This window comes from Varanus komodoensis, unplaced genomic scaffold (genome assembly GCF_004798865.1).
Source record: "Varanus komodoensis strain SLA01 unplaced genomic scaffold, ASM479886v1 scaffold5, whole genome shotgun sequence".
Lineage (NCBI taxonomy): Eukaryota > Metazoa > Chordata > Lepidosauria > Squamata > Varanidae > Varanus > Varanus komodoensis.
Window position 1 is genome coordinate 7140389 of NW_025336087.1, and position 14663 is coordinate 7155051.

The 14663-nt window shown below is 39.7% G+C and overlaps 1 protein-coding gene across 1 annotated transcript in view; it reads left to right on the forward strand.

Moving 5' to 3' along the window:
- ZSWIM6 (zinc finger SWIM-type containing 6) overlaps positions 1 to 14055 on the forward strand; it is a 113519-nt gene extending 99464 nt beyond the window's left edge. The window contains exons 11-14 of the mRNA XM_044446813.1: positions 2897 to 3054; positions 3882 to 4045; positions 8291 to 8372; positions 11051 to 14055. Coding sequence (XP_044302748.1) covers positions 2897 to 3054; positions 3882 to 4045; positions 8291 to 8372; positions 11051 to 11913 — 1267 coding nt within the window. The 3' untranslated portion in view covers positions 11914 to 14055. The remainder of the gene's footprint in view (positions 1 to 2896; positions 3055 to 3881; positions 4046 to 8290; positions 8373 to 11050) is intronic.
- Positions 14056 to 14663: the final 608 nt, after the last annotated feature.

The following is a 14663-nucleotide window of genomic DNA, read 5'->3' on the forward strand; positions in this document are numbered from 1 at the left end:
CACACACACACACACACACACACACACACACACACACAGGATTTTGCATGTTAATCTTCATTTTCCAACTGTCCTTCAATACTTCTTTGACCTTTCAAATGCTGAGGCTGCTCTGAGTCATCATGGTAGGAAGTTCATGTGCAAAACACCATCCTATTTTCATTCAAGCATATTATAGTGTGGTCCCTTCTAATAATAGATCTGTAGTAGGAGGAGGAATAACTTTAGAACTTAACAGTTTAAGGAAATTTCTAAGGTAACCTTTCCAACCACTATCTATAGGTAGTAGGTTTTCTTTCACGTCCACTTTCCATCCCACACAGGATTATTTTGCACCAAGGTTTTGACTTTTCAAGCAACAGCAGTATAGCACACAAATGGCTTCTAGAAAGATGTCCACTACTTAAAATATATGTCTTTCCAGTCCTTTCTCCCCCCCCCCCCCTTGATACAGTGGTAAATCTGATTATTTTAGGCTTTTTATCATTGGAGAAAACATGGACAAACTCATTCCATTCTCCATAATGAAGTGAAATGTTTTCAGCGGCAGAGTTTGTTTTCTTACATGTTTGCATGATTTTAAAGGCAGAATTTATTGAACACTGCACTATCCCTATGTATTCATACTGTTTTGCTTGAATAATTATAAAAGCTCTATTGCAGTTGGTTGTTGGCATTGGTACTGCTTATACATAGTTATGATGGAAACAAAAGGGTACTGTTTGTATTTTACTGCTTTTTATTTATTTTTTTACTGTCAACCATCTGGCAGACCTTCATTATTAGGTAGTATATAAATAGTTATTGAAGAAAATAAAATGGGAGTTGCTTCTGAAGCCAAATGTCCTTCTGCATCTTTCCACATCTCTGAAAATGTGGGACCTCTGTGGACTGCATCTAAAGCAATGCAGAAACCAGATGTTTCACTTAGATGTTCTTGGGTGCATAGCTGAAGACCACTGCATTTTAGACAAAGTGTAAATATAAGCCATACTACTTTTATGAAATCAGAACTTACTTTGCTAGTTTTAGGAACATGGAAGATAGTGGACCTATTTGTGAGTTAAAACAACACAAATTTAATCTAAGAACTCACTGTGGCTCACCTTTGAGTTGTTTAACTATGAACAGCAACCTACAATCAGGTCAATTAGAGGTCAGTTATGCAAAGTGGAAGCAGCTTCAGTGCATGGCACACCACCCAGTAAATTGAGGGTTAATTTAACCCACAATATGTCACTGTTATGTGCAAATGGAGTCACTGTATATAACTGTATGTTTCATAACAGTACCAAGTATATTTATGAAAAGCAGAAATAATAAAAGCCTTAGTTTTATTAAACAATAGTTCTAAACATGCTCAGAGATGGGTCGAAATGCTTCTGCATTCTAAGATACTGAAGCGAGTAGTATTTTTATTTTATGAGAAAACAGAAAAAGAAAATAGACTAAAACTAATTTTATAGTGAACAGTTTTATGTGATCTTGGGACCATTGTGTAGACACCAGCAGAAGAAGAAATTCTGAACGATTTTTGTTTTGTTTAAAATTGATTTGATTAAAAATTTGGTTTAAATTGATTAAGGAATGGAAATCACTATTCACAGGTTATGAGCACCTAATTGAGAGTGAACCCGGTTGTATTTGGTGGGACTAACCTCCTAGTAAACATGCATAGGGTGAGGAAAGCTATGTAGGAGAAGTAGCTATCCTGACATAGTATTTTAATTTATATTTCAGTTACTATGTATCATTAAATATTAGCAGTATAAATCATTTATTTTGCTAGTCAGAGCCTGCATTTTGTCAGGCCTGAAACATGGAAAGTTTTAATGAATTGCAATAAGCTTTTTAGCTTTCACATTGTGGGTGTGGGCATGGGTGTGTTCAGACATTCATCGGGTTTTCCATGATACAACAGAGGAATGGGAGGCAAGTAAGAAGCAAAAGGAGACAGGCTGTGTTATAGAAAGGCCTTGCCACATGTGACAGGCATAGTATTCTTGACAGATGTCAAATCACTTGGTTATTACAGTAGCAATACTATAATTGTTAACATTTACTTTCTTTGAATATTGGATGTGGGCATTTGTCTGTCATGGTGCTTTAAATGGTTGCATAAAGTGTTTGTTACATCATTTGGAAAAGAAAATACTGCACACTCCTGTTTTAATTCACAAATCTCCCAGTTTTCCCACTAAAAAAAATCACAGCTATGTATCTGGTAAAAAAATATTTTCCCTCTCTTAAATTTTTGTTCACACCTTTGATTGAAATACAGTTGCTCAAAATAGTACCACAGAGAACCTTTCTTACAGAAAGAGTAATTTTCCTAATTAAGTCAAAGCATTTCATTTGTCATAACTGAAACAAAAGCCTCATAAGACAAACAAACTTATATAAAGCAGTTGACCTTGTCCAGACATAACAACAAATAGTTGTTTGTCCTTATGAGAGCTCACTTTGGGCTCATACACCTCTCCCCCTCTGCCCTTCATGGGTAAGAGAAAGAGATCAAATACCCTTTAAAAATGCTCACACTTCCCTGCTGCTTCCAACTCAGGAACTGTGGTTTTGTTTTAACTGTGGTTAGCTAAAATAAATGAGGATGATACAAACATGGCTTGGTCCAGGTTTGTTTTAACCAGATGTAGACACTGATTTGTTTAGATGTAACAAGGACCAGCTGTTGCTTCCAAAGTGGAAGCATTTGATCTCTTCTTGCATGTGACGGAGGAGGGGGATGGGGCAGTGTGTGGGCCTGAGGTTTATACAAGCTCGTAATAGCAACTTGCCTGGCTTTTTGTCTTAATATTGCTGAGTTTTGTAGAAGAAAAAAGAACTTATTTAATGGTTATAATTGTGTGATAAATTAGGGTGTGCTTCCCATTTCCAGGTTATTAGTTTTGGAATCCACAGCTCCTTCAGGAGACATGTCTCGTCCACATCACATTGCATCAGTTGTTCCAAACCGGTATCCTCGTTGGTTCACCCTAAGTCACATTGAATCTCAGCAGTGTGAGTTGGCATCAACTATGCTAACTGCAGCCAAAGGTATAGTACCAGCAATTAAGCAGATGCCTATTTTTAGTTGATGGGTATACATGAGTAGGCATTAGTCTTATTTAGACATGACACTAAATTGTGGTTTAGTGTTGCATGAACAAGCCTCTGGCTTGTCAATCCCGCTTTCCCCGCTCTTCCTCTGGTGCAACCATAAAGAATTCAGAAGCTTTGATTTCTGGTTTGGACTAATCAATTTTATTATGTCCAAGCTCAGCCAAATGGATGGGTCTTATCTATGGTCTGAGAAAATAGGTCAACTTACCATGACTTCGGAAGTTGGCTTTTTTCCCTAAAAAGCTTTCACCCCCTCGGCCACCTCCATGTGTATTTGCCTCTACAGTTCCCATCATCTTCACAAAGTTTTGTGCTGGTTAGGGATGATAGGAGATGTACTGCAAGTCGTCTGGAAGATGCTAAGGTAGAGAATGCTGTTCCAGCATTCTGAACCAGAAAATTGTATATCTAGAATAAGGCTTGTTCAGATCAGCTGAAGCAACACTGCGTGAAACATGTCTGAACTCATCACTTGCTAGTCATGTGGCTGGCTAGATCACCTGAAGAGCATCTTCAGTTAAGTTCTGTGGCAGATGGATTTGATTCATAGATGCAGACTTTTGGGAATGGAAAACATCGAAGAAGTGTACTAGAAGGTTTAGTATTTATTCATTGAGAAAGTTTGCCAAACATTTCTACTGTTAACCTCTCTTTTGCTCAAATGTACATTTCTGAAACTTTGGCCAGTCTTAGTATGGCACACTGTAGTGTTCCTGTCACTAGTGGCAGTGTTTATGCAGGTTTTCTGGCTGATTTTGCAGGTGATGTTCGAAGGCTTGAAACAGTGTTAGAATCTATCCAGAAAAACATTCACTCCTCATCACATATCTTCAAGCTAGCCCAGGATGCATTTAAAATAGCAACACTTATGGACAGTCTACCAGATATCACCCTTTTGAAAGTCTCTCTGGAACTGGGTCTTCAGGTATTTTTCTATGTGATGCCATTTTACTGCTATAGTAAGAAACTTTGAATCTGTTTTATATATGTAGCTTGACACAATTTGTTTAAAACTGAATGTATCATTCGGAGTCAGTGGGATCTTGTTGATTTGCTGCTGTGCAACATGGTGGGGGACAGAGATGGAGTTAAAGAACAGGGATGCAGTCCAATTGCTCTTCGTGTGTGTGTTCTTTCGTTTGTTACATTTATATTATGTCTTCTTTCCTTCCAAGGAACTCAAGGCAGTTCACATAATTCTTTTTTTTTCTTCCTGTCCATATTAATCTCACAATGACAAGCCTGTGAGGTAGGTTGGGCTGAAAGTCTTTGACTGGTCCAAAGTCACATTGTTAGCTTCATGGCTCAGTGGGGACTAGAATTCAGATCTCCCAAGTCCCAGTCCAGCACTTGTAACCACTACACTACACTGGCTGCCATGCTGGCTCTCACACTGTGTTGCCACTCGTGGCCCCCAAAGTCTCCCAGCCTTCCAGATTGTATTGGGGATGTGCAAGAAAGGGGAAATCATACCTTCCCTGTTCTACTGATGGAACGAACACTAGTTGAATTATATCCCACACATACATTCCTTTCCTCTCGAGGTGTTTTCTTTAAAGGTTTTCTAATGATAGAAGTTACTGTCAAAAGACTGAGAACATACAATTAGTTATCTTGTATTTTTGGCAGCAATTGATTGATAACACATGTGTGAAATATATGGCTGCTCTTGCACATTGCTTCCAGCCTGCCCTAAAATTAAAATTGGACCACTGAAATTCCCAGATTTCAAAGTATGGAAAACTTGCTTCACATTTGCACATTGTAAGAATCCATGTTGGCAATAAGCCATAGTGGGTTGGTTGTTGTATGAACAATCTGTGGCCTACCTGACAGATAATCAGGCTTACTGTGGGTTTTTAGCCTCTTTCTTCCACCTTCTTATGCCTTGGCTTTTCCCATAGATATCCCAGAGGACATAAAGTTGTGTCTCCATTCCCCAAAGTGTCTGCAAGCCTCATTGGGGGGAAGGGGGGATGTTTTTAATCCATTTGTGCAACTGTGTCTGTGCAGTGGGGGTATCTTTTTTGCTAGGAAAGTAGACAGACATATTGACTATGTTTGCATAGCTTTGAACCAGAAATAAATAACCCTCTGTAAATCCCACTTTTAAAATGGTCGTCTACTTTTGACAGCCATGAGAAATCATACAGCTGTAGATGCGTGGCTTGCTTGTCCCTGACATGGTAGAATCTCAAGTCCAAAAGAAATCCACAAGGAGCTTGCCTCAAAGAAAGAGAACAAGCCACTATTCCACTTTCATGAACTAAGATGCCTTTGACATCTCATCTTTTGATAGTTGTTCAGATGTAGCCAGAGAGGAATGCAAGCTTTCCTGGAGCCTTTGTGGGGCATTGTCCAGGTTGGGTTCCTGCTGGACTTTTCCAGCAAGCACCCCAGCCCCTGTACATGCCCACCTGAGACTCCCCATTCCTGCACCCATGCAATTGTGCATATTTTTAAAAATCACAAACATTTGTGAAGATCAGGAGGACCAAAAAATTTAAAAATGCTTAGTAAGCACAGTTAGCCCTCCAAAGTGCCTCTGGGGCACTTTGAAGGGACTGTCTGAAGTTATCAAGACAGAGATTATTAAAACCATCTTAATAACCAATGTTTAGTTTCTCCATGAAAAAAGTGCACGTTTAAAGTGAACAGTGACTTCAGTGAGCCTGAGAAGACTCATGATCATGAGGACAGAGAAGGAAGCCACTGCTAGCTGGCCCAAAGTGCCTCCTGGGCCCTTCTGGAATGGCTGATGCTGAGAGGGACCAGGGTATGCTTGGCAATAGCGGCGGTGTGTGTGTGTGTGTGTGTGTGTGTGTGTGTGTGTGTGTGTGTAGGGGTTGCTGCTCTTGCCAGGTATGTTGGTGTGATTCTTTGTATGCATGATGGGGTCATTTGTCCAAGTTTATATGGCACAAGAGCACACTGTAGTCCAGGTACCCTTGGTGCAACTCATGGGTTATCAGGGTGGCTTGTTGTACTCAAACAAACCACCCTGCAGGGGTTGGTCTGGGTTCGCATAGCACAACATTGTGGGTAGTAAGCCATGATGGGGTGTCCTGTCATGTGAATCCAGTCAGTGTGGAATCAAGGCTTTCATGCAGTGGCTTGTAGATGGTTCATAGAACACATTCACAGAATGCACTAAGGGCAGAATCCTGTGCATGTTTAGACAGATAGAGTCCTGCAGCTGGACTGGCTAGGGCACTTCTGTCTGTCTAAACATGCTTAGAATCGTGACTCAAAGTGCTGAAAAACTCTGCCAAAGTCTCTGCCACAGTAACAGTGGGAAAAGCCAAATTAAAGTTTAGCTCTTTGTATACTTGGATGGAACTGTGTTCCAGCTGCAAAGGAGTAGATTAAATATTGGTGGGTAAAAAGTTGATATTGCTAGGGCTATCTGTGATGCAACTGAGGATTCCAGTAATCAGGTGGCATCAGAAGACAATGTGTTGGGTTCTTTAGAAGCCAACCACATGCTGGCCATATAATCATACGTGGTGGTCTGTAAAGCTCCAGCATGCATTATTCTAGATTATATTTTTTTTGTCATTAGTCTCTAGTACAGGGATGCAGAATCTCACATTCAGGGTTCATGCTTCTGTAGTTGGCCCAACCAGCAGTCACCAAGTTTGGTTGATTTCCCAGCTTTTGTACAGTTTTTTTCCCTATTCTAAAAGGCTGAAACAGCTCTCCAAAGGGGTTGTTACTGCCAGTGACTACTGCTATCTAAAATATGCTAGTAATTTTGCCCCTTTGGTCTTTGGCATAGTGCCCCCTGCCCCAGTCAGTTATATGGCTTGAGTTTCACAAGAACCTAAAATTCATAGTATATGAGTGGATGTTGGAAATCAGACATACACAGGTTGACCTAATTGATCCATAAAATATTTGCATGCAGGTAAACAATGGTGACATTGCAAAATAAGTATACTGGTGATATAACATAGAATTTAAAGTGATGGTTTATAGAACACCTCACTTGTACTCTGTTGTCTTATTTATTTGAGACATTTATATGTCTTTCTTTCATGTACAAAACTCCCAATACAGCTAACAGTTAAGCAATTTTATATGTAATTCATGTTTAATTCTGCAGAAAAACAAAAACAGGTTCGAGCAGTGAAATCCATCAATCCAATAGGTAAAAACCAGCTGGGTAACTTGCTGGAAGGCCTAGTCCTGAGCAAATAAAAAGCTCTTCACTGGGTACTGAAAAAGTATGAAGTGTGGTGCCAGATAAGCCTTCCTATGGATGGCATTCCTTAATATGGTACTGCAGCTGGAACAGACTCCCACAGTTTATCTGGTTTTTGATGTTAGCTACATAAAGACTGAAGAAAAATCCCAGAATATTCACATAATATTTGGAGAGGCAGAGGATATAGTCCTTTAGATGTACAAGTTCCCAACTATATTGTTTTTTTAATGGTGGTCTGTTCTCCACTTTAAGTTGTTAATAGAGGGGAATGGATTTTTTTTTTAAATGGTGGAAGCTGCACCTGCCTTTGGAGTAGTGTTTGATATGTGGAACAATATTACTCCACTCTGTTTTGTTGATGTTGACTCTTGTAACATGCTTCATTCCATTCTTTTAGGGAGGGTACTTTGCCTTCATGGGTTGGTTTTGTGTGCATTTAAGCTGTGCACACAAGTGGTACAACTTCATTGTTGCAGGAGTGTTTCATCCTCCTTTCCAGCATGCAGACATCTCACCAATCGGTGCTGTCCAGCGAAGAATGCTAAAGGAAAATAGCTGCGGTGGCAATGAATGCTTCTAGTTCTAGTGTATTCATCACATCTCTTTTATGTCACCCAGAAACAGTTACTCCTTTGGTTCCCTGAAAATGACTAGGGAATTGTCGTAAGATAAAATTAGAGGGGTCAAAACTAGAGAATAAGCTGGATGTAAGAAAATAATTGAGGGAATATATAGAAAAATAGAGATAGGAGAGCTTGTTTTATCCTTTTATAAGGACTGTCTTTTATGCAATGCTAGTACGTGCCAGAAGATTCCAGGATAAGTTGGTTATGATTGGGATTCAGTCATTCCTTGTAAATGTTCATGATTAGATGTTATACTGGTCATAGAGCTTGGCTGCTTGGAGCAAATGCCTTTAAAGTTACCATACATCTCCCTAAAAATATTTGTCTCTTTGAATAGGTGATGCGCATGACATTGTCAACATTGAATTGGCGGCGGCGGGAGATGGTGAGGTGGTTGGTAACATGTGCAACAGAAGTAGGTATGAACTGCCATTGACCTCTGAAGAAGTTTGATTTAACTCATGCTGTAAAATAGACCCTTTGCAATGCAGAGGCGTTTTCAATGGTATTTATCGGATTGATTCTTACAGTGTTACTCTTCCAGTGAAAACTGAAGCAGTTTCACACCCAGCACGTTGCCATTTTGAATTTCCTGCCTTGTGCAACAATGTTGCATATATCACGTGTACCAGATGTTAATATTTTTCTCACACTTAAATGCCATCCTAACCATTTTTAGTAACTGGGAAGAGTACATGACCCATGTAGACAGCCCAAAGTTCCCCGGGAATGCAGCCCTTGGAGGATGTAACATTTGATCTGCGCTGTCTCCCTTGATACAGTGAGAACTTCTTTGCAGCAATTTGTGTAAGTAGAGTAGCTGAAAACATTTGCTTACATGACCTGTCTCAAGGAACCAAGGGGGACAGAGGGAGGTCACACTCTGCCCACCCACAAAATGTGGAGCAACTCATGAAATGTTTGAACAGTTCCATGCAGTCAGTTCTCAAGAACAGGAATGTTCTCTACCAGAGCATGAAAGTCAAATAGCCACGTTTTGTAGAAATGCGTGTTATTTTGCATGCTGCATCAATCACACATGACCTGCAATAAAAAGGGATTCTTTGCTTAGTACCTTAATGTTTTCCTAAAAGAGTGTGAGCTAATTTGTCCAAACCTTTTCCAATAATATTAGTATGATTGCCCTTACTTGTATTCCCAAATCTGGTCACTATCATGACTGTAAACTGCCATTAAATTTTGAGAAGCTCACAAGGTTTCATGTATGTGTACTAGGTATTTTATTTCTGATTTTGCTAAGTTGAATAACTGCTGCCATTCAAGCACAGTTTCTAGAATACTTTATCACTGCAAAATTCATTTGATTGTCAGGATTGTATTTTCTTCAAACTAAGGACCAAAACGGTCAGATTTACCATTCTTCATCCTTATTTCAAGTGATGTGCACCTATACATTTGTATCTTCTGTTTTTAAAAATAGCATCTTTGTCTTGGCCAAGATAATTAAAACCTAGATTGCATTCTAGATATTAGAGGGCAAGTTTGTTGTTTAGCTTAATTCACTATTGGCAAGCAAATTGCTTTTTTATTCTGCAGTACATTAGCATATATATATGTATAGCTTCCATAAGGAAGCTGTAATGTCATGCAAAGATCACCTCTGAGACTTGAGGAAGTTTATAAATGAGGGGCATGTTTGTTTATGTAAATGAAGGCCAGTCATTGAGTGGCTGGCCTTAGTGTCTAGTGCAGGGTAAAGGGGTAGATGAGCACGCATGCCATAATACAGCAGGGCCCAAATGAGCAAAATAAGGACCTCTGGGTGTGGTTAGATGAGTGCACAGATGTGTGCAAATTACTTCAGGCAATAATGAGGCACTCAAGCTGCCTATAAGCTTCAATTTATGGAGCCCATCAGTCATTGTTTGTCCTCACAAGAGCAACAAAAGGGTACTAAAGAAACCTGCACATTTCAGATAGGAAAGCTGGAAGTGACTGTAGATGAGGATGTTTCCTTAAGGACAGAAATGTCATTATTCCTACTGGAGTTATATCAAATGCAGTATAGAGTTATTTTCTTTCCTTTGTTTTGGTAAAAAGATGTCAGTTTCCACGGAATAAATGCACTGGATGTTGGGACTTGCTTGGAATGGCTAGCCAGCCCCACTCCTCTTTAGTTGTTCAAGGTTGTGGGACACTGTGCTTCCATAAATGGTACCACCATGTGTTGTAACAATCTGCAAGTCTATACTGAACTTTTATCATCTATAATCTTTCATCTGTGGTATTCATGACATCCAAGTGAGGCCTGCCGTTAACTTCAAATGCAGTATGGACTAAAGCAGTAGCATGCAAAGTTGCCCATAGGCTGTGATAAATCGGTGTGGGGCTGAGTCTGCAAGCTGTTTTGTCTTTTTATTAGTGGCAGACAAGGCAAGAGCTGGCTATCTTACTCAAAATCTGTCATAGTTAATACTGGGTCCACTAGCAGAGCTAGGAACTGAGCCTTGGAATTCTTGTGCCCTGGTTTTTAGCTTAAGCATTTTGCCACTTACAGTAGAGTTTCAGTTGGGGAAACACTCTACTGCTTCTTCTCTACCATGGTGTATGAGGGTGGCTTTCTTGGTTTCTTTTAAAAAATGCAGTTTGTGTTTGCGTGGAAAGGACTGTGTGTTTCATTGCCCAGAGTGGTCATATTCCTGATCTGCTGTCTTCTTTCTCTAAAGAAATTCTTTGAAGCAATTTAAAGAAAAAGGCTTGTCCTGTTACACATCCATTCAGCTTAAGCAAAGCTGTGTGTATTCTGCAATGGAAGTTGCAAGTTCTGCTCCAAGGCAACCACACTACATGGGTTATGCAAATATAGAAATATGTACATGACAAATGGCTATCTTATTGACTGCACTGAGTGTTGGCGATCTTGATGTTTAACTTGGTGGTCCAAGCACCGTTCCAAATATACCTATCTGAACATAAGAGCTAGAATCTTGCTTTTTGTTCAGAAAAGAAGAGGAAGGCTGATCTGCTCTGGGTGCTGAATTCAGCATTCAGTTGCTGCCATGCTACTGCAGAATACACACAGTCATGATCTCAGCACACAGGCACTTGGTGACAAATGTTTTTCTGTGCCTCACAGGTGTTTATGCACTGGATAGCATCATGCAGAACTGGTTTACACTTTTTACTCCAACTGAAGCTACTAGTATTGTTGCTACAACGGTGATGTCCAACAGCACTATAGTCCGCTTGCATCTAGACTGCCATCAGCAGGAGAAACTGGCCAGCAGTGCTCGAACGCTTGCTCTCCAGTGTGCCATGAAGGATCCTCAGAACTGTGCCCTCTCTGCACTGACCTTGTGTGAAAAGGATCATATAGCTTTTGAGACTGCTTACCAAATTGTTCTTGATGCTGCTGCAACCGGCATGAGTTACACGCAGCTTTTCACTATCGCACGATACATGGAACATCGCGGTTATCCGATGCGGGCCTACAAACTGGCCACGTTGGCCATGACGCATCTCAACCTGAGTTACAATCAGGACACACACCCTGCCATTAATGATGTTCTATGGGCATGCGCACTCAGCCACTCTCTTGGGAAAAATGAACTAGCGGCTATCATACCTCTGGTGGTCAAAAGTGTCAAATGTGCAACAGTACTGTCAGACATTTTGCGTAGATGTACTTTGACCACTCCTGGAATGGTGGGACTTCATGGAAGGAGGAACTCTGGGAAGCTCATGTCATTGGACAAAGCCCCACTAAGGCAACTCCTGGATGCCACCATTGGAGCGTATATTAATACCACACATTCTCGGCTCACGCACATCAGTCCACGGCATTACAGTGAGTTTATAGAGTTCCTGAGTAAGGCCCGAGAGACTTTCTTAATGGCTCATGATGGACACATTCAGTTTACACAGTTCATTGACAACCTAAAACAAATCTACAAAGGCAAAAAGAAACTGATGATGTTGGTTCGTGAACGGTTTGGTTGATAAAACTGAAGTGTGAATGGGGGGTGGGGAAGAGTGGGAGGGTGGTATGTTTTTACTTGAGCCTGCCTTTGTATCCTTTTTAACTTAAACAGAGCCACGCCGGTATTATATGTGTATAGTTATATACTGAGTTTGCAAAACTAAAATGTCATGTTGTGAAAGTTTGTGCGTGTGCGTGCGCGTGTGCGCGGGTATATTTTTCCTTTCCTTTTTCTGTTTTGTATGAGAGATTGAGAGGCTTAAAAAAGTTTGGTTTACACTGAGTATATGTTGTCAAGTGGCAGAAGTCCACAGAGCTCTCCTGTTCTTTCTGTATACGTTCACAGCCTCAAAACAAAAAGAGGGAGAGAGATTGAGAGAAAGAGAAATGTATTGCAATGGCTTTAAAAACAAAACAAAAACCAAACAAAAACACCTCCATCCTGTGATAAGTACCTCGAATGGCTCCAGCTTTACTCCTTTGTAACTCATCCTGCCATTTCAGCTTCTTTAAAATGAACCAACCACACCAATAACGTAAATAGTTTCAAAGGCTGACCCATGTGGCTTTGCAGTGCTTGTTCATCCAGAAGCATGGCACACGATGCTTGTGCATGTGGAAACTTAGCGACTGTCAACATACATTCTCAGGGATTTATCTGAAAAAAAAATTAAAAGAATGAAAGCATTTATTGTACTGTATATATATTATAGTATATGTCGGAATATTGAGGGAAAATATAACTAACTAATTTATAAAAATAAAAAATCTATAATGCGAAATACTTGAAGCTGCAGTAGCTTGGTTTTAAACAAAAACAAGACAAATGTATTGAAAAAGACTCAAGTGCGCCTAGCTTCAGGGCTGGCTCAGGTGATGAACTTAATATGCTGGGCATCTATGCAGAGCCACCTTTTGGATTGCATTGTTGGATGAAAATTGGGGGAAACTTATACATATATATATTTATACAGATGTGTATGCATATATATATGTATACACTTCATGCGCGTTTGTAACAGCCACTCTAGTAAAGAGGGGACGACACAGCCAGAGCAGCAAGCCTTAGCATTAAGAATACAGTATGCCAGATTTGGGGTTTGTGCCTCCTAGCCTAGAAAACTTAAATATCCTTTTTCACACACTGGGTGGCTACAGATAACAATGTACCACATTGTCCCTACTTGTAAACTTAGCATGGTGTGTACAAACTATATGACAATCCCTGGCACCTGTAGCATCTGGCCATTTGGTGAAGTGATGTTTTTTACCACTGTCTTGAATCAAACAAATTACAGAAGCAGTAATGCTGTAAGGGCAACAACTATTTGTACTTAACTTTGCCATGTGGCCAGCCGTGGCAAGTGACCAGTTTCTTATGTGGTTTGTGTGCACTGCACTTAGCTCATAGGCAGTGACCATGTGGCACATGTTTGACTATAGCTGCTTACAATGTTTTCCAAAACAATTGACATAGTACATTACGCCTTTGCAGTGAGCTAATAATAAGCTAATCTTCGTGCACAAATAACATATATATTATATATATATATATATATATAAATATATTCTGCATAGGTATTTGACTTTGTGCAGGACAGAAAGTTGTGTAGGTATGACTGTTCTACTTTTCAGTTGTTTTTTTTTTTTAATATTTTTATTTCCTCTAGAATTACTTCAAAAGAAAGCAGCCTTCTATCTTGCCTTGTCTTAATGCTTTAAAATAACCAAACTGGAGATCTAACTACCAAACTGTTCATTATATTATTATTACCAATTTTGGTTACAGTATAGTGTCTTTTATTTTAGCTGATGGTTCTGTATCCTTGTGCTTTTTAAAGCATTTTTTTAACATTTTGGTGCAAAAGTTGTCCTGTGTCTCTTGTTCTTTTCATTAGAGAACATGCTAGAGGTATGTTTGTAGACTATTTTGTTTGTTTAGAGCAAAAAAAACCCTTGTTCCATGCTCTCCATTTTATTTATTATACTAGGAAAAAAGGTTGTACTTCATCACCCATGTAAACATGCTCATGAAGTTGAAGGTAATTAAGATTTGATACACTGATATCAATTTATTTATGTAACTAAATCACTGTTTTATAAACTTGTTAATGATCAACAATTTTTTTTGTTTTGATTAAAATTAGTTTTTTGAAAGTTGATTTTGGCCTCCTTAATGCTATGTCACCTGCTGATGTCGAAACTCCCTTAAGGCCACAAGGAAGCATATCAGGGCGAGGGTTATAAGAAACCGATCCAAAAAAGTTCCACTGAGTTTAAATACCAAGAGTGCTGTTTGACCAGAGTCCAACAAGAATGTGTCAGGGTAGATAAAAGTGCTAAATATGCCCATGTTTAATTCTAGTAGTCCAGAGTACAACCCCCTTCCCCCACATAGTGACAAGAGATGCCTTTTCATTAAATCAGCAGCAGCCACTTGCTTCTATGGCATTAACATGTAACTATCATAAGTAGGAGTCAGGTCTTCCATGCATACAGCCCAGTCATGGTCCCTGCACACTTCTCAGGTGTGCAGGTGGGGGCCATCATCGGTGTAAACTGGCCCATACAGAAGCCATTCCAGCCAATGGGCTGTTCATGTGCACAATTGTTTGGTTCCCCAGTGGAATCCATACCTCTGAGTTCATATGAAATACAACTTCAGTACTTGGTATTATTTGTTGCAATGGATACACTGCCTTTCAGGATACAAATCATACCAAGTATCACATCAGAATGCAGAATACTAAAATTAAAACTAAGTACATCA